Below are 19,956 nucleotides of genomic sequence, written 5' to 3' on the forward strand. Positions count from 1 at the left end.
CTTCAACTGGTTTTTTACAGTCTTTGTAGAGGAGGTGAAATGTAGACCTTATGTTACAGTAGGTGTCAAAGTAAAGGGCTGAACATGGCTTTCCCAATCAGAGGAACATAATGACCCTAATGTCAAAGGAAACACCTAGGTAGCCAAGGAAACAGTTTATCCAAAGTTCTTTTGGGTCATCCATTCCTACTGTATGACATTCAGACATATTAAAGAAGGGGAAATTGGCTATTTCTTGTTCTTCCTTCCAGTAAAAAATAGTAAATTCGCTGAATAAAAACACCCACTGCATTTGTGCTTTTTAACCTGAAGCCCAGAAATGACAATATTTGCCAGGGACAGCAATTAGCTTAAATGCACTGAGCTCAAATCAGGTTTTATTATTTCCTTTGTATTTTCTTTTTGGGCTCAGTGGATAGAGCACTGGCTTGCAATCAGGAAGACTCATCTTCTTTAGCTCAAATCTGACCTCAGACACTTGCTAGCTGTGTGACCCTGGGCAAGTCACTTAACCCTGTTTGCCTCAGTTTCAGCATCTGTAAAATGAGCTGGAGAAGGAAATGGCAAACCACTCCAGTATCTCTGCCAAGAAAACTCCACATGGGTTCACAAAGAGTCAGACACAACTGAAACTACTCAACCACAAAATTATATTTTCTTAATATTTCTAAAGAGATGTGCTCTTCCTTATCAGGACCTTAGGCAGCTGGTACAAATTAATTACATTAATTAAAACACTCAAGTACTTTTAAAAGCACCATAGCAATAATCAAATGGCAAACCACAGTCATCAAAGCAAAAATATTTCCTTGGGGATAAATGCCAGCAACCAGTACGTTGCTGCCCTCTTGGAGTAACCCCAATGAAGCAATAATCTAACATCATGCCTTGGAGCTCAGTGCAGACAATAAAATGTTTACTCTCAAACTGCTTTTTTCCTGCACTGATCAGCATCTCTGGAAGAATTAAAATGTAATAATTAACATTAAAATTGGTTTGTATTCGACATGAGTGACTTCTTGAGAATCTGACCTTCCTCACTGCTATACAGGCAGCAGGAATTCCTGACTCTGCTTTCCTGCTATTGTAGTAATCTGAGGCATGCAAGGTTGGAGGAACCATTTCAGCCTATTGCCTCTTACTCAAGAAAGAAATCTCTGGTGGACTTTTGTTTTTCTTTTAAAAGAAGAAAAGGAAGCATTTAATTAAAACCAGCATATAGTTATCATTAAATCAACAAGCAGAAGTGTGCTTGGATCAATTAAGTCATTGTTTTCTTTAAAGGATGAGGCCACTTGGGTATTCTCATCAGTGGAATACATTCCCTAATAAAGACATGGTGGGGATGTTTCCTCTGCTTACTCAGTCATCCAGTTACTACCCTCCCCCCACCTATCTTTGTCTTATATCCTGAACACACACACATACAGGTACACATTATAGAAAAAAGAGCACAGGAAAAGAAAGAGGAGGGGGCAGATGTTTGCCACAATATAGTTGGTTATTATGCTGTTGGGGTCTGTGTTGTTCCCTCTGGTGTCTGATCTGCCTAGATACAGAACAATATTTATCTTTTTAAGTGTGAGTTTTAAGTTTAAGACTTCATTCTAATCATTGTCAGTAGCAAACAGCTACTAGCTACATGCTGTGATGCAGGATACCCTGCAAGGACCTGGGCAAGAGGGCAGGTATATCGATAAACATACATGACATTGCAGCATATGTCAAGCAGAGAATAAGTAGAACAATCAGTACTCAAGGAACTCATGGGAGGGTAAGATAGAAATTCCTGTTGGTTCAGGTATGTGGAAGTCAAAAAAGTCTTCTTGGAGGAGATTGGGATTAGTGCTGGACCTTAATGGAGCAGTTGGATTTCTATAAGTAGAAAAGAGAAAGGCGTCCTAACACCATACTGTAAAGATGGTTGATACACAATTCCAATTCAGATCTGGGTTCAGTTACCCATCTTCCATCAGGTATATTATCAGAGCATAAAGATTTGGGGACAAAAGAGAAAAGGAGTGAGCGTTTGGGGATACCTCAGAATGAGAGTAGGTGGGAGGTTCTTTCATTAGAAGCCTTGGAGAGGAGGCTAGGTGACCTCTTATCAGAGGTGTTGTAGGAGAGAAATTCTCAGGTATAGGTTAGACTAGATGGACCCCCAGGTCCTCTCTACCTTTGAAATACTGTGGTTCTGGGAGTTTGGGGAAAGTGAATGCCTCTGCGTTGAAATGACTGATCTGAAGCCTTCACCAGGAATATCAATATGTAGAAAGAATCTTAGATACGTCCTACACTGTGAGGATGGTGGATAATTGAGGACAAGAGGGTTTTTTTGTTGTTTGTTAGTTTGTTATTTTTAAAATAAGGTTTTACTCAGGTTAAAGTCAAAATGGGTACATGATTTAGATATAAAGACTGATACTATAAGCAAACTAGGAGAGCAAGGAATAGTTTACCTGTCAGATCTATGGAGAAGGGAAGAATTTATGACCAAACAAGAGAGAGAGAACATTGTGAAATGCAAAATGGATGATTTTGATTACATTAAATTGAAAAGTTTTTGTATAATCAAAGTCAATGCAACCAAGATTAGAAGGGAAGCAGAAAGCTGGGAAGCACTTTTTATAGCCACTATCTCTGATAAAGACCTCTGATAAAGACAGGGAATTGAATCAAATTTGTAAGAATACAAGTCATTCACCAATTGATAAATGGTTAAAGGATATGAACAGGCAGTTTTCAGAGGAAGAAATAAAGCTATCCCTAGTCACATGAAAAAAAAATGCTCTAAATCACTATTGATTAGAGAAATACAAATCAAAACAGCTCTTAGGTACCAATCACACCTGTAAGAATGGCTAACGTGACAAAACAGGAAAATGATAACTCTTAGAGAAGATGTGGGAAAATTGGAACACTAATGCATTGTTGGTGGAGTTGTGAACTGATCCAACCCTGCTTGAGAGCAATTTGGAACTATGCCCAAAGGGCTATAAAACCATGCATACCCTTTGATACAATAATAACACTTCTAGGTCTGTATCCCAAAGAGATCATAAAAATGGGAAAAGGACCCACATGTACAAAAATATTTAGAGCAGCTCTTTTGGTGGTGACCAAGAATTGGAAATTGAGAGGATTCCCATCAGTTGGGAAATGGCTGAACAAGTTGTGCTATATGAATGTAATGGAATACTATTGTGCTATAAGAAATGATGAGCAAGCAGACTTCAGAAAAACCTGGAAAGACTTGTATGCACTGATGCTGAGTGAAATAAACAGATCCAGGAGAATATTGTACATGGTAACAGCCACATTGTGCAATGATGGACTTTCATAGACTTCGCTCTTCTCATCAGCAGTGCAAGGATCTAAGACAATTCCACAAGTCTCATGGTGGAAAACGCCATCCACATCCAGAGAAAGAACTTTGGAGGCCGAATGCAGATGGAAGCATACTATTTCGTCTCCTTTTCTTTTGTTGTTTTGTTTTGTTTCTTCTTCCTCGTGGTTCCTCCCATCAGTTCTAATTCTTCTTTACATTATGACTCTTGTGAAGATATGTTTAATGTGAATGTATAAGTAGAGCCCATATCAGATTGCACGCCATCTTGGCGGGGGGGGCGGGGAGAAGAGGAAGGGGAAGAGAATTTAAAACTCAAAATCTTATGGAAGTGAATGTTAAAAACTAAAAATAAATCAATTATAAAAATATAAAATAAACTCTCATAACTTTAAAATAAAATTTTATCTTCCACAGGGAAATAAATAAGACTTTGCATTTGAGCTCTCTGCTTGAAATTCCAGATACTGTTTCTGTTCCAGAATGCTTGTGTGCAAAACTCAATTCAGTAAGCCTTTCTGAAGTGCTGCTGTGTGCCCAGCATGGTGCTAAGCACCAGGGACTTACAGATAAAAATAAATACAGTACCCTGCCCTCAATGAGCTTATGATATTTTGAAAGGAAATAACATACATAAATGCAAGCTGTATATAAAATAGATAACAAAGTAATTTCGCAAGGAGAGCTGTGAGAACTGGGAAAATCAGGAAAGTTCTCTTGTAGTAAGGGATGCTTGAGCTGAGCCTTATAGGTAGCTAGAGTTTCCAAGAGCCAGAGAGGAAGGAAAGTATTCCAGGAATGGAGGGGCAGCCAGTGCAAAAAAACACAATTAATGGAATGTTGTATACAGGAGACATTAAGAGAGCCAGTTTGGATGGATAACAGAATACAGAGAGGGTGTAATATATAATCAGGACAGGTAGGTTGGAACCAAATTGTGAAATACTTTTAAGTTCCAAATAGAAGAGTCTGTATTTTATCTTAAAAGTAGTTGGTGGCTCACCCACATGTAAATAATCACCTTCGTATATACTTGTGTGAAGTCTTATCTTTCGTTAAAAATAGGAATTTTACATAGGTGGAAAGAGGATTAGTGATAGTCAGTAATTGTGTTAGCAACTGGCTCTGATCAGTAGCATCTGCAATAAAAGAAGCAGGAATTCATTCATTCATTCATTCATTGGTTCAACAAGGATTTATTAAGTGCTTATTGTATGCCAAGCTCTCTGCTAAGCACTTGGAATATAAGTCTATGTACAGAAGCTCTGGTTTGTGGATAAATTGGACTGTTCAAAAATATACTTTTCCTTAGTTCACTAAGCACTTATTAAGCACCTACTATCTAAATATTGTAGGTAAAATTTAGAATTGATGTGTTTGGAGAAAATAGAGGACTCAGGCCATCCTGTACATTAAAGACTGGTAGCTCAGGTTTTGAAATCCTCAAGAGGCCTGTTTGGGTGGCAAAAAAAATAAAAAAGTTTGCACATCTACTTAATTCTGCAATTTCTAACTAAAGGAAGAAAGGGTGGAGGACATAATTTAAAACAAAAATCCATCCTTGCCCTCGGGGAAACTCACAGTCTACTATCTTTGTTCCAGCACATTGAGATGCCAGAATCAAGATTATTCTTAGTTCAAATCCCACCTTTCCCCTCTCCTACAGCAAAGCTCTCTGGACCTTGAAGGAGGTTCTCATTATAGCTCTGGAAAAGGTACAGGGGAAATTTGGTGAATTTGGTTCCCTAGTTATTCATGCATACTTCTGCCCCAAAGATAAAGATGTAGAACTCATAGATGAGGGGAATATTTTGAGTCATTTTTGGTGGTTTTTTTAGTAAATTAAATTTTTAAAAATCATTAATTTCTTCTTCCTTCCCCCTCCCCGCAGCTAACTGGACCCAGACCATATTAGAGAAGAATGTTCTTTAAACCCTAAAGCATTAGTCAAATGAAGCATCACCATCACCATCGTAGCATTTACATAGGGCTTTTAAATGTTGATAAATGCTTCTCATATATCATTGCATTTGATCCTCACAAAAACACTGAGGTAGGTGGTATTAAGTTTAAGTTAAAAAGTTGAACTCTTAAGAATTAGTATCTGAGGCAGGATTTGAACTCAGATCTGTCATGACTCCAAGCCAAGTGCTCTAGGCCCTACACCTCCTAGATGCCTTACATTTGCCAAGCCTTATTTCATGTGTTTTTTTCCTTCTTATAGGATACCCAAAACAAAGAGCTGCCGTTCCAAGAAATGGGTTTGCCACCAAACCAGATCTCCAGGCCCGGGAGGCAGAAAGACAATTTGTTCAGCGACTGAAGGATAAGTGTGAAGAACAATCCAAGCAGCTCAGCTACGTTCAGGGAGAACTGAAGAGGGCCATTCGAGGCTTTGAAGTTTTTGCTGTATCTACTCAACATTTCTTTGGGAAGGTGAGTCCTATAGTACAAAACTGGAACATATTCTTAGAGGGACTTGGGATCTCTTATTTTTTTAAATTTTATTTTGTTTATTTATTTTATGTGTGTATATATATATATATATATATATATATATATATACACATATAATTTTATTTTGTTTATGTTGTTTGGTTTTTCAACCATTCTTGGAAGCCAAGTTATTCATTCTATTAGGGAAAAGCTAATAGGTGAGGAAGGTTCTCAATCAAATATAACAGAGAATACAAGGGTAGGCAATGGTGCCCAATTATAGTATGTGGGAAAGTTTAAAAGGTAGAACCTGGTATCACAATGTTGGGATAGAACAGAAATGTTTGTTCTTAGCATCACTAGTACCCAATTGAGTCCATCTGTCTTTTGCTGTGACATAGTCCATGTGACACTTGGGTAGTACTAACCTTAGAACTTAACCATAATGAGTTATTTTTGGGTAGTTTGTAGACCATCTTGCTTTTTCTATACATACTTTAGGATATCTGGTCTGTCATTTATGGAGGTTGTGATAATGCCACCCTGGAACTGATTGTGTGACGTGGAAGATGCTGGCAAAGGACCACCCAGCATGGCATACCCACATCAAAGAAGGCGCTGTGGCCTATGAGCAAAGCAGAATTGAAGTAGCTCAAAACAAACACGAGATGCACAAATTGAAAGAACCCACCCCAAATGTTCATATGAAATATTTGTACCCAACCTGTGGTAGAGCCCTCCAAGCTTGTGTTGGTTTGCTCAGCCACAGTCAGACACACTGTAACCCGACTCTGACATAGTGATGTCATTTTGGTCTTCTTTGAGAATGAAGGACGACAACCAACCAACCGATAATGCTATGTGAAGTCTCCCCTAATGAGGAACTGAGCTAGCCAACTTCATAGCTGATTTAAAGAAGCAAATGTGGAACATTTTAAATAGGCCTGTAATATTAGATATCGACCACTTGGGTTCCTTCTTTCACTAATAATGATAATTAGTAATTATTAATAATATTAATAATAATTATTAATAATAACAATTGGCATTTACATAGTGGATTAAGGTTTGAAAAATGCTTTGCCTACATAAGCTTATTTGAACTTCATAACAACCCTGTGAATTACATATCATTATCTTCATTGTACAGGTTAGGAAACTGAGACTCGGGGAACTTAAGTTACTTGCCCACAGCCACACATTGGGCAGAATTTAAACCCAAGCCTTCTTGATTCCAGGTCTAGCATTGATTGATTAGAATTCTTTGCATAATCTTTTATAATACTGCCACCACCTCTGCTGCCAGCCTTCCACTCTCTTCCTCCCTCCCTCTCTCCCTCCAAAAAAAACTTCAGAAGCTATAACTTTGGATTTTTTCTTATGTAAGTACTTTATAGAAAGAGAGCAAGCTCCTTGATATGTGGCAATGGATGGCAAAGTTAGTTTATAGAGCTAATACTTATACCCTAAAACTCAGTTTTATCAATTCAAATCAGGCCTCGGATACTTACTAGCTGTGTGACCCTGGGTAAGTCACTTAACCCTGTTTGCCTCAGTTCCTCAACTTTAAAATGAGCTGGAGAAGCAAAAGGCAAACCACTCCAGGATCTTTGCTGAGAAAACCCCAAATGGGGTCACAAAGAGTCGGACACGACTGAAAGACAGGGCTAAATAAAACAGTTTCAACCATCTTCCTTTCTAAAGCCTCTAACCAGAAACAATAACAAAGCCAGCCGATTTTAGTAGAATGTAATGTCATTTAGGGCAGGAAACATTTCATTTTTGCTTTTGTGTATCCCCTGAGCTGAGCTTAGTGCTTTGCACATCATAGTTGCTTAATCAATGTTTGCTGAATGAATGAATAAATTAATTCAACCATTTCCTTTCTTTGTCCAACCCAGTAGCACTGAGGTTGAGGTGTATGTCATGGCAAGACACTCCCATTATTCACAAGTGACATAAAGAGACGTAAACAGTTGATAATTGACTGAATACCAGCCTCTGCGTAGAAAAACTGGTGCATTTGAAGTACCTAAAGAGGCAGGCTGACAGAGTGGCTGGGGGGCCAGCCTTGGAGTCAGGAAGGCCTGGATTCAAGGCCTGCAGCTGAACAATCAATGACCATGGGCGAGTTCCATCACCTGCAGTGCCCACAGACAGCAGTCCAGACAGTAAGTTGTAAACCAGTTACAGACCTGTGTGTGAAGACAGCTGAGAAATTATCAGTCTAGACCACTACCACCAACAACAAAGGAAAGAAGAGAAGCCACATATTTGTGGTTTGCCTTATAAAATGTCAGCGCTTTTCATTGTAGAGAAGGTAGAGAATAGTCCTTCCTTCATGTGTGTGTGGGTGTGTTTTACATTCACGAGCAGAATAGGCTCTTTAAAAAAACATTTATAGTGACAGTTTAATACGTGACTTTTTTTTTTTTACTAGACTTGTGATTTAATTGGTAAAGGGAACTGCAAATGAAGAAATTCTCTTCTTTTAATACAAGTCACCTAGATAGTAGTACAATGGTAGATAGAGTTCCAGGCCTAGAGTCAGGGAGAACTGAATCCAAATCCATCTTCAGACACTTACTAGCTATGTGACCTGGGACAAGTCACTTAACCTTGTTTGCCTCAGTTTCCTCATGTATAAAAATGAGCTAGAGAAGGAAATGGCAAAGCATTGCAGTATCTTTGCCAAAAAAACCCAAAAAGCAGTCACAAAGAGTCTGATGTGACTGAAAGGCACGACTGAACGACAGTAAAATGCAAATTGGTACCTGGTGTGCAATTTATAGTCTGAAGGGAGTTGCATGGGCAGTGAAAGGTTAACTCACTTGTCCACGGTTACAAGTCCAGATAGGACTTGAACCCAGATCCTCCTGACTTTGAGTGCTGACTCTCTATCCAGCTAGGTGGAAAAGCTACTCTCTTAGTAGCTCTGTGACCCTGGTCAAGTCACCAAACCTCTGTTTACTTCGCTTTTCTCAAATGTAAAAAGAAAACAATGACAGCACGTACCTCCCGGGGTTACTGTGAGGATCCCATGACATAATATTTGTAAATAGCGCATGGTGCCTAGCACTTAATAAGCACTATATTGTTGTGGTATAGTCATTTTCAATCATGTCCAGCTCTTCACGACCCCATTTTGCAGTTTTCTGGACAAAGATACCAGAGTGATTTGCCATTTCCTTCTCAAACTTCTTTTACAGATGATAAAACTGAGGCATACTGGGTTCAGTGACTTGCCCAGAGTCACACAGCTAGCAAGTGTCTGAGGCTGGATTTGAACTCAGGTTTTCCTGACTCTAGGCCTGGAGCTGTATCTGCTGCACCACCCAGCTGCTCAATAAGTGCTATATAAAAGCCTATTCCCTTCCTTTTCCCCCTGCATCACAAGTAACTTAATTATCCAAAGGAAAATAGAATCTTTTAGCAATGATTCCATAGTAATGTCTATGTTCTCTCTGAATACAGACAGGGATTTTTAATTTGCTTGCTCTATTCACAAAGTCAGGGTTTAATCCAAAGGGACTCTTGTATCTGATAAACTGAAATTCAGGTTCGTTCAGCCCTCTGCCACATCTCTGTAGAGTTCAGATGCATAGGGCATGGTGTGCATGGAGTCATTGTGCATCTGGTCAGTTAACATATTGTTTCCTCCACACCATGTATGGGTTCAGTGGGCAAGAGTTTTATTCCTCTGCAGCATTACACGTCCCTTAAATCAGAGACAAAGCATCCTGGCAGGTGATTTATCAGCTTTCCCATCAGGCTTCCCCACTTCTAGAATTGTACTCAGTGTGACATTTTAACAAGATGGATGACAGGCATGGATTTAGTTTTCTTTTCACTAAATCATAGCAAGCCACCCCAGACAGGCCTCCTGAATGGCCTTGTCATTTAGCCTTTCAAACTCTTGTCTTTGTGAAGTGTTACAATCTCAGCAGCATCACTTCTTGAGGTCTTCAACCCAGGCCCAGCAGAAACAAACAAGGCGGTAAAAAACAGGAGTCTACAGTTGGGTAGAATGAGAGGTGACCCACAGGGGTCTTCCATGGGCCTGCTGCTGTGTAAGATGACTGTAGAGAGTCTGCAGATGATGCCCTGTTGGACAAAGAGGACGTGTGGAGATATGAGCGATACATTGGGGAAAAGGAAGTGAAGACAAGTTTCCTTGAAAAGTAAGGAAAGTGGTTAGGAATGATCCTAATGAAGTTGGTTAGGGCATGAGCATAAGTTTAATCCCCATATAAGAAGGCCAACTGCTTGATGGCCACGGGCTTCAGTTCTAACATTAGCCAGCAGTTTCATAAAGCACGTCATTTATAATGTTAGGAGATCTGTTATCTTTATGTATAAAAAACTCTACATTTCATTCTCTGCCTAAGGATGAAAATGGTGATGCATTAAAATGTCAAGGGAAACAATGGAAGATTTGGATAATGAGTTATTTCATTTCAAAGCAAGTGTCATAATGAGTTCCCTAACCTGGGACTTCTCCCCTCTTCAAGTATCTGAAGGGCATGGATACCAGATGGTGGCTAACTGTTCTTTATCACCTCCATCTCCATCTTGGCTTCAGGAAAAACAAAATAAAATAGATTATATCATGAAAGGTTTAGATTAGCTATAAAAATGAACCATATTGACAATGAGTGTTAAACAAGGAAATGAGTTACCATTCTTTGGTTGTGGGATCTTCTTAAGATTATAGATTTAGAACCAGAAGGGATCTTGAAAGCCTCATTTTTACATAGGAGAAAACTGAAACCCAGAGTTGTTAGGTGACTTGCCCAAGGTCATCAAGGTATGGCCCACTAGGAATTGAACTCAGGTCTTTTGATTCCAAACTCCTTACTATTGAGTCCCACTATGCTTGAAATGGTATAAAGAGATGCTGTCATTCATTCACTTTCCCAAAAACCTTATACCTCTTTCCATTTTCCTTCCTTCTGTAGAGGGCGCCTCCATTCTTCCAGTCTCCAAGGTTTACAATCTCATCTCTCTCTTTCTCAACCTGCATATCCATTCGGTTGCCAAATCTTGACATTTCTAACTTCCTAACAACTTTTGCAACTGTTCCCTTCTCACAGCTTACGCAACCGCCACCTTGGTTTAGGTTTTCATTACATCTCACCTGTACTATCACAATGGCTTCCTCATTGACTTCCTTCATTTAAGTCTATCAACTCTAATTCATCCTCACACCAAAATGATTGTGTCACTCCCCTACTCAGTAAACTGTGGTAGCTCCCTATTACCTCTAGGATAAAACATAAATTTCTCTGTTTGGCTTTGAAATACTTTATGTTATTTATTGCTCCTCTTTCTGTACTCTACAGTTTAGCCAAACTTCCCTTACTCTTCCTCATAGCACTCTGCCTGGCATGCCCTCCCTTGTCGCCATAGAATCCCTTCCTTCTCTCCAAACTCAGATTTTACATGAGGCTTTTATTGATCTTCCCAACTGCTAGTGCTCTCTCTCCCCAAACTACCCTGTATTTATTCTAGAAATACTTATAGATGCACTGTTCTCTCCCTTGATAAATTGTAAGCACCTTGAGACCACAGACATTTCATTTTTGTCTGTTTCCTCATTACCCAGCACAGTGCTTGGGACAGTGTAAGCACTGAGTATGTACTTGATAGGTAAATACTTGATGATTCATTGTCATGTAGGGTTTTTTTTCCTAGTTTGATCATTCTATGTATAATCAACTCATTCATCTGCCTGGATAATGGAAGTGTCATTTATCTTTATCTTTGAAAGGTGACTCCCTGTGGCTAGTGTCTTTCCTACTAAGGTCTCCCTTCCATCTAATCCAGAGGTGGCCTTCTAAATCCTTAATCCTAAATCCTTCTGAAGTCAAAAGGCCGCACTTAAGGATTTAGCAGGCCATGTGTGGCCTTAAGACCACAGGTTCCCCACCCCTGATCTAATCTATTTATCTTGTAGGTGTGCTGATTTATATTTATTGTCTCACCTATTAGCATGTAAGCTTCTGGAGGGCAAGGAAGTTTTTTACTTTTTCTTGGTATTGCCAAGTGCTTAGCACAGCATGAGTCACGTAGAAAGCACTTAACAAATGTTTGTTGATTGATTGAAAGTGAGTGGGTCCCACTACAATTGAGTGAGGACATGAAGTAGAGGTAACAATATCTGTCCTTCCTACTTTCTAGGACTGATGTCAGGATATAATACATTAATATATTAATGTAAATATGTTAAAGTCAATTAACAGATACTGTGTTTGCCATATGCAAGTCTTTGTGCTAAATATGACATGAATCCTGACCTCACACGGATGTTGGACCAGATGACCTCCAAGATCCCTTCCTGCTCCAAATCTATCATCCTATGATGCCATATCCAGCACCCTTTCCACTGTATTATTCTGCCCCTTTCTATGCCATGCTGTATTCTAGCTTGACCATAAACCTCAGTCACCAGAATGGTGGTGATGGTGATGATGATGACTGATGAGAAAGAAGAGGAGGATGAGGATAGTGTAATGCTGACGATTGATGAAAAGGAGGAGGAGGGTAGTGGAGGTGATAATGATAATGATGGTGATGATTATGATGATGGTGGTGGTGGTAATGATAAGGTTAGTTGAGGTGGCAATGATAACGATGGTGATGATGATGATAACGATGGTGATGATGATTAATGAGGAAGAGGATGGTCTAATGTTGATGATTGATGAGGAGGAGGAGGGTAGTGGAGGTGATAATGATGGTGATGATAGTGTGGTGGTAATAGTGGTAGTGGTGCTGATGATGGTCATGATAATTAGCATTTCTATAGCACTTTAAGGCTTCCAGTGCACTCTACTATATTATCCTGTTTGATCTTTACAACAGCCCTGCATTGTAGAGGCTATTCTTATTATCTCATTTTTGTTGTGGTTGTTCTATTGTTTCAGTCATGTTTGACTCTTTGTGACCTCATTTGAGGTTTTCTTGGCAAAGATGCTGGAGTGGTTTGCTATTTCTTTCTCCAGTTCATTTTACAGATGAGGAAACTGAGGCTGAAAGGTTAAGTGACCTGCCCAGGACCACAAATCTAGTGTTTTGAGGCAGGATTCCAACTTGGTTCTTCCTGACTTCGAGTCTAGCACTCTGATTATTGGTTTCGCAATAGCAAACCTTCCCTCAAAAGATGATTTTTTTCAATGCCTGGGAGTTTCCAAAGAATATGCTCTCAGTCTTTAAAGGCAGTTTCCAAAGCACTTCCAAAGAGATTTTGAAAAATGGCAACCTCTTTGGAATAAGTCTATATAGCCTTCAGGGTGACTACTTTGAAGAAGCAACACTCACTTGGATGTATAAGTTCTAACATATCCAACATATTAAATCAGTGTCTTTACTGTAGTCATAGCTTGAAAAGTGAGTAACATTCCATAGTACAAGTAACCATCACATCTGAGCTAGGCTCATCTTTGCCCTCAGAAATTTAATGTATCAGCAGGATCATGGACCCTGTTTTATAATCTAAGGTAGGAAAATTAAGTAAGTATTAGAAAAAGATGGGCTATGAAACAGTCTTGAAAGGAGCCATGCCAGCAGGTTGGCTGTTGTCTTGGATGAGAAATATTGGACTGAGATGCCTCCCAACAAGAGGGATTACCTCATGGAAATTCCGCTTCTGCCTGATACCCTATAGCTTTTCAGATATATGGATGTCTGCCAACTACCCAAACTGAAGTGTGGGAAGACTGGAAGATGCTTAATCTCAGCCTAAAGATTTCATTTTTGAAATTCTCTCTCGTATATATGTAGTCTGAACGTTGCCTTTTAAGTCGAGAATCCTCAGCTAGAGTTCAGTTTGTGCCTTGTGTAGTTAATAGAAACATTATGCCATTTTTCACATACCATAAAAGGCAGTGCCAGCCAGACTTGAATCTGGAAAGACCTGGGTTCAAATCCCAACTCTGATACGTATTGGCTATGTGCCCCTGGGAAAGTTATTTAACCTCTCATTTCTCTAGGCAGCTCTCCAAGATGATTATATTACAGAGAACAGGCTGACCTGAATTGATAAAAGAAAATTTCTTTACTTGAGAGGAGATTATAAAAATCACATATCTGGGCCCCTACTTTATCCCTCCTTATACCAAAAGCTTCTGTGTGAGAATAGGAATTATATAGAATGTAGGAAGAATAGAAATAGAAAAATCAAAATATATATTCTATTCCTGAAATATTCTCCCTTTTCACCTCTGGCTCCAAAACCCCGGATTCTTTCATGACTGCTCGAGTCCCACCTTCTAGAGCAGGCCTTTCTGGGTCCCCTCCACTAGTGCTTTCATTTCTGAGATTGCTTTCTATCTACCTTGTGTTTGTCTCTCAATTAGGGTCCAGGGGCATGCTGGGAACAACGAAAACTAGCTCTAGACTTAAGAAAATAATGCAGAAAATGTCAGTAATGAAGATTAAACCTTAAAGTGTGTCGTGGGTACGTTCTTAAAAGAGACAGTTGTTAAACCTTTACCAGCGCAGCTCTGCATGTATCTAGTTATTTTCACATTTCCCTCATTAAAATGGGAGCTCCTTGAGGGCAGGGATCATGTTTTTGTCTCTGTGTTCCCCCAGCACTTAAGTACAGTGCCTGGCATATAGTAAATATTTAATAATTGCTTGTTGACCAAACATATTACAAATACACACACATATTGTAATGACAATTTAGAATCGAAGATCTTTCCCGTTCATTAATAGGCATGCGATCTGCTTTTGTCACAGGAAGCCTAAGTCATATGTGGTGGGAGGAGCTTGCCGAGAGGAAAAGGAAAGTGTGTCACAGGAAATGCAGAGAGAGCTGAGGGTTAGAGCAGACCTGTGCTGTGCTGTGCTGTGAGCGATTGTTGGTGGCAAGGCCACAGCACGGGGGCAGAAGGTTATGGGATGGCTTGGCTCTCTGCTGTGGTTTTATGTTTTGAATTCTTTGCGGCTGTGATGCATTGGGCTTATTGGTTTGGGGATCTAGTTCTTTGGTTTACTTCTTCTGCTTTCTATATGGAGAGTCTCTTATATTTTGTGGTACAGAACCACATGAGCATATTGACAGTTACTGTCTCTGTTGTGTTTATTGCCTTGCATATGCATCTATAAGTAAGCTAGATATGTGATTTCATCGTTGTGGGGAATACCTGGTGTGGAAATTGACTCCACTAATGAAAATCAGGAAGTGATCTATAACTTAAAGTCTTAAAGAGTTACCTAAGACATTGACAAATGACTTGTCCAGGGTCACATGTTTTTTTCCGACTCCAAGACTAGTCCTCCATCCCCCTATGCTAGCTATGTCTCATTATTTCATATTATATGATTTATAGGATCTGTTATAAAATAGATGTTATTATAATAGCCAACGTTTCTATAAGAATTTCCAGCACTTTAAGATTTGTAAAATATGTTACAGATATCTCATCTGATCCTCAGAACAATCCTGGGAGGTAGGTGTTATTATTACCCATATTTTGCGACATAGGAAACTGAGGCAGTAGAGATTAAGTGACTTGCCCAGGGTCACACAGCTAGTAAGTGTCTGAGGTCCTGTTCATACTCAGGTCTTCTTGACTCCAGGTCCCGCCCACCTACCTGCCCAGGTATGTTTTAAGGCCAGTGTTTGGCTGTTGTTGACAAGCTTATAGAACATAGGGGATATGTTGGAAAGATGGCAGAACTCTATGAGAAGAAAGCAGAGCCAAGAATGTAATATGCACAGTGACTACCGTAACATAAAGAGACAGAACAACCATACTACAAAACATTAGAAAATAAATGTTGCAAAATTACAAAGAACAAACTTGAGCCCCAAAAAAGAGCTATAAGAAGATGCGCCTGTTCCACTCCCTTGAAGAGGTGTGGAACGTTGCATATATTTTCAGATTTTTTTCAATGTATTCATCCGTTTTGCTGATTTTTTTCTCTTCATATTTTTTTTAAAAAATATTTGTTATATGGGATGACTCTCGGGCAGAGGAAGAGGTAATCTTGGAGACTAGGAGAAATTTTGTCGGTGTGAAAACAAAAGGTATCAATAAATTATTTTTTTTAAATATACAAGTAGTCATGAATGAAAGGGGGGAAAGTCTAGGAGAAAAAACTAGGCTAACGGCTAGATAAAAACTGTTATTTTCCATCCTGTGAATCTCCATTTCTTGACACAGAGCTGCCATGAAAATTGTCAGTTGTGATACAACACTTCAGCCAGAATTAGGAAGGAGTTTTGAGATGTCACTTTTAAGTGCCAACACCAAGCTGGCACTTGAGTTAGTTCCCAGCAGGTCTGGCCCTTGGGCATTTCATGAACGGGCAGACCACAGGCCAGGCGGATCTGCTGTGAGCTACGATTGCTGAACTGTGTGTGGTACATTAATGAGTGTGATTCCCAGAGACTCTCACTTCTGCTGCTTAAAGTTGAGTTTTTCATCATGGTCTTGCCAGCTTGTCCTGCGAAAACCCTTGTCGACCCACTCTTGAGCACCCTCTAGTGGCTGGCAGGCATATGACCTAAGTCATTGCTTCGATATTGTCCAGGTACCCACTGCTTTTACAGAATAGAAATGATTCTGAAAAAATCATGCGGGTTAACTTTTGGCATATCAAATTCAACTGGCTTACATTGTAAACAAGGGAAGATCTGGCTTCATTTCTGATTCATCTTTAATTGGTTGTGGCTGCTACCGTAATGAGGTAGTTGTGTTGGAATGAAAAGAGCATTGAATTTGGAGACAGAAGACGGGTCAATTACTGTTTATTAAGCACCTTCTGTGTGCCAGCTCACTCCTTCATGAAGGTGAAAGGTTCATAGGTGTTACAAATTGTACACATTTGGGGACTTTTTCAGTGTGCTGCTTAGTTTTGCTGAGTTTTTTCCTCCTTTTTTGATCCTTAAAAAATGCTATTGGGGCAGCTAGGTGGCACAGTGAGTAGAGCACCAGCTCTGGAGTCAGGAGGACCTGAGTTCAAATCCGACCTCAGACTTTTGACACACTTACTAGCTGTGTGACCTTGGGCAAGTCACTTAACCCCAATTGCCCTGCCTTCTCCCCTCCAAAAAAATGCTGTTTGTTATGGCTGGCTCTCTCTGGGAGGAGAAGGGAGAGGGGGATGGATACTGGAGGATAACTATGGTGATATAAACAACAGAAGCGATCAATAAAAAGCTTATTTCAAAAATAAAATTAGGATTGTAGAATGGAGGCAAGCTAATGTGAATAATAAAAATCAAGGGGATATTTTTTGAGATATTGGTAACGGCAATGTGCATTAGCAGGAAAACGACTGAAATAAAAACCAACTATGGCTGGGCAGGTAACTTTCTGTGTGATAAGTCACTTGATTTCTCTGGGCCTTCATTCCCTCATTAAAATGAGGGGATTGAATTAGAGGGTGGTCTCAGGGCCCGTTCTGTTCTGAGATTCTGTGATTCTAAATGAAAGGCACTATGTTAGACTCTACAGAAACACTTCACAGAGCAGGGGTGAGTTTAGAAGCAATAGTTAGAATTGGAATAGAAAGAAAGAAGCAGAGGGAGGTGAGGTTGGCATTTGGAGCCGAGGGAATGGCATTCACGTCAATTCCATGAGAGTTTATTAATCACCTACTCTGTGCTAGGCATTGTGTGGTAGGTTTGGGGATAAAATGACAGCGACCAATCCCTGACCTAAAAGAGCTTACATTCTACTAGGGGAGAGAGAGACACAACTATTTATAAAGTATATAGACAACGTTTTCATGGAGGAAAGAGCCCCAAGAACTGGGGTCACTTGGAAAGATTTTGTGTAGTAGGTCAATCAGTCAGGAAACATTTATTAAGTGCTTACTATGTGCCAGGCCTTGTGCTAAACAATGGGGATACAAAGAAAGAAAAACACAGTCCTTCCTCTCAAGGATATCAGTCTAATGGGAGACACAACATGAAAACAGCTATGTCCATATAAGTGTTACACAGGATAGACTGAAAATAATCCACAGGGGGAAGGTACTATGTTCTACTTTCCTCCCCCTAGGGATGACAAAAGAGGTGACCCTTGAGCCAATCAATATTTGGGGAGTCTTTTGATAACATGCATATGTATGTACTTGTATACATACATGCATGTGCTTACACCATCTCACAAAGTTGTTAGAAAAAGGATTTTTGTTTTTAATTGTAAAGCATCATATGATTTTATTCTGTAGTAGTCCAGTGGATTGGATAGAAATCTTGCCTCAGAGTAAAAAAGACCTAGTTTCAAGTTTGGCCTCTGACACATTAACTGTGTGGGCCTGGGCACAGGGTTACTACTAAGTGGCTGGGCAAATCACTTAACCTGTCAGTGCCTCCAGCAACTTTCTGAGACTATAAGTTGCAAAATGATGGCTACCTGCATTGGTAGACCAGGGAAGTCACAGTTTTGAACAAAAACAACCAAAAATACTCCCTAGCTCATAAGAACAAAGACTTGCACAGAGTAGGAACACAGCAGTTAGCACAGTACTTGGCACACAGTAGTGCTTATTGAACTGACAAATCATAAATATTCTACTTTGAAAGAATGATGTTCATGAGTGAGAAAAGAATTAATTTTATAATTATAACAAATGATGTATATATATACACGTGTGTGTGTGTGTGTGTGTGTGTGTGTGTGTGAAATTAATCAGCTCTTCTTTCAGCTGTTTGATCACTTCTGATCTTCAAGGATGTCTCATGCTTTGTTTGATCAGGTAACCCTGATAGTGGAAACATGCTAATACGGGATGAATTTAGTATAAGTCATGGACCAAGCTAGTCCCTCTAATCTTCATAAGCAAGAAAAAGAAGCCTTTACTTTCATTAGTCAACAAAGACGTTTCAGAACTCTGCACTGAACAAAATTCACCAAATAATGATTGTATCTATGTCGTTCTTTATAGGGTACTTTCATCAATAATAAAAATGACTATTTTAAAGGAATAATGATTTTTTTCTGCATTGCTTCTATAAACAGAACTCAGGAAAGATTAATTTTGCTGTGGTCATTTAGCCTGGAGTAATTAAACGACAGGACATTTTTTACATCTCATGAGCCCACAGGTCAAAATTTCTGACAGTATTATCGGATAATACTGAAGACTATTAATATGGAGAACTCAAGATGAATTAAAGTTAGGAATCCACTGTTATGAAAGGTTCAGATTAATTGTTGTTCTGGGAGCGTGTCCCGTGGCCCAGAAGTGAAGTTATCTTTACAGATTGATGATCTTTAGGTCTCTGGACCTTAGCACAGAGGATTTCTGAGCAGAATATCTGAAATATAATATTCTTTTTACTGAGATGCAGGAAGGCTGATCATGTCATGCAAACCGTTAAAATAAGAAAGATCTCCTAATAGGACGGATCAATAGCGGGACTTAGAAAAGCTGAAGCAAACATAATTAAGAAGTAATTGCAGCCTAAGATGAATGAGCAGATATTAAGAGAACAGCTTAAGTATTTTATATGACTTCATCTCTCCAGAGCCGGGTAAATTTCGGTCTCCCAATCAACAAGCATTTATTAAGCATCTGCTATGGGCCACGCAACGTGCTAAGCACTATGGATACAAAGAAAGGTAAAAGACAGCCCCTGCTGTCAAGAAGCTTACAGTCTAATAGGAGAGACAACCTGTGAACTACTAGGTACCAACAAGACATATGCAGGACAAATTAGGGGTAAACAACAGAAGGAAGTCACTAGAATGAAGGGGAAATAGGAAAGGCTTCTTGTAGAAGGTGGGATTATAGTTTAGAGTTGAAGGAAGCCAGGGGAACCAGGAGGCAGAGATGAGGAGGGAGAGCATGACGTGGGGGACTGTCACTGAAGATGTCCAGCATTGGGAGATGGAGTGTCTGCTCCAGGGATAACATTCAAGAATGTGGAAAGAGTCCATGGGTATGATTGTACACCAGCTGGTAGTAATCTTTGAGGACACACGGACAACAAGAGAGGTCCTGGAAACCTGGAAAGGGGAAAATGTTCTAGTATTCAAAAAGAGGGTAAAGCTCAACTATAGCTCAAAGGCCACCTCCAGCAAAACCATAGAACAGATAAGTTTGTGAGAAAAGGTAGTGGTAATCACTAGGTACCATTGTAATAGTTACACCAAACTAGCCTCGCTCCTTCTTTTTTAAATTTTTTTAAAGGGTAACCTTGTAAATTA

At 39.5% G+C, this 19,956-nt stretch overlaps 1 protein-coding gene across 1 annotated transcript in view; it reads left to right on the top strand.

Moving 5' to 3' along the window:
• The window catches only part of MTUS2 (microtubule associated scaffold protein 2), a 476,293-nt gene that overhangs the window by 269,729 nt on the left and 186,608 nt on the right, over nt 1-19,956 (top strand). Inside the window, exon 6 of the mRNA XM_036747013.1 lies at nt 5,571-5,782. Within this exon, the coding sequence (XP_036602908.1) occupies nt 5,571-5,782 (212 nt within the window). The remainder of the gene's footprint in view (nt 1-5,570; nt 5,783-19,956) is intronic.

Source organism: Trichosurus vulpecula, chromosome 2, assembly GCF_011100635.1.
Source record: "Trichosurus vulpecula isolate mTriVul1 chromosome 2, mTriVul1.pri, whole genome shotgun sequence".
NCBI classification, from domain to species: domain Eukaryota; kingdom Metazoa; phylum Chordata; class Mammalia; order Diprotodontia; family Phalangeridae; genus Trichosurus; species Trichosurus vulpecula.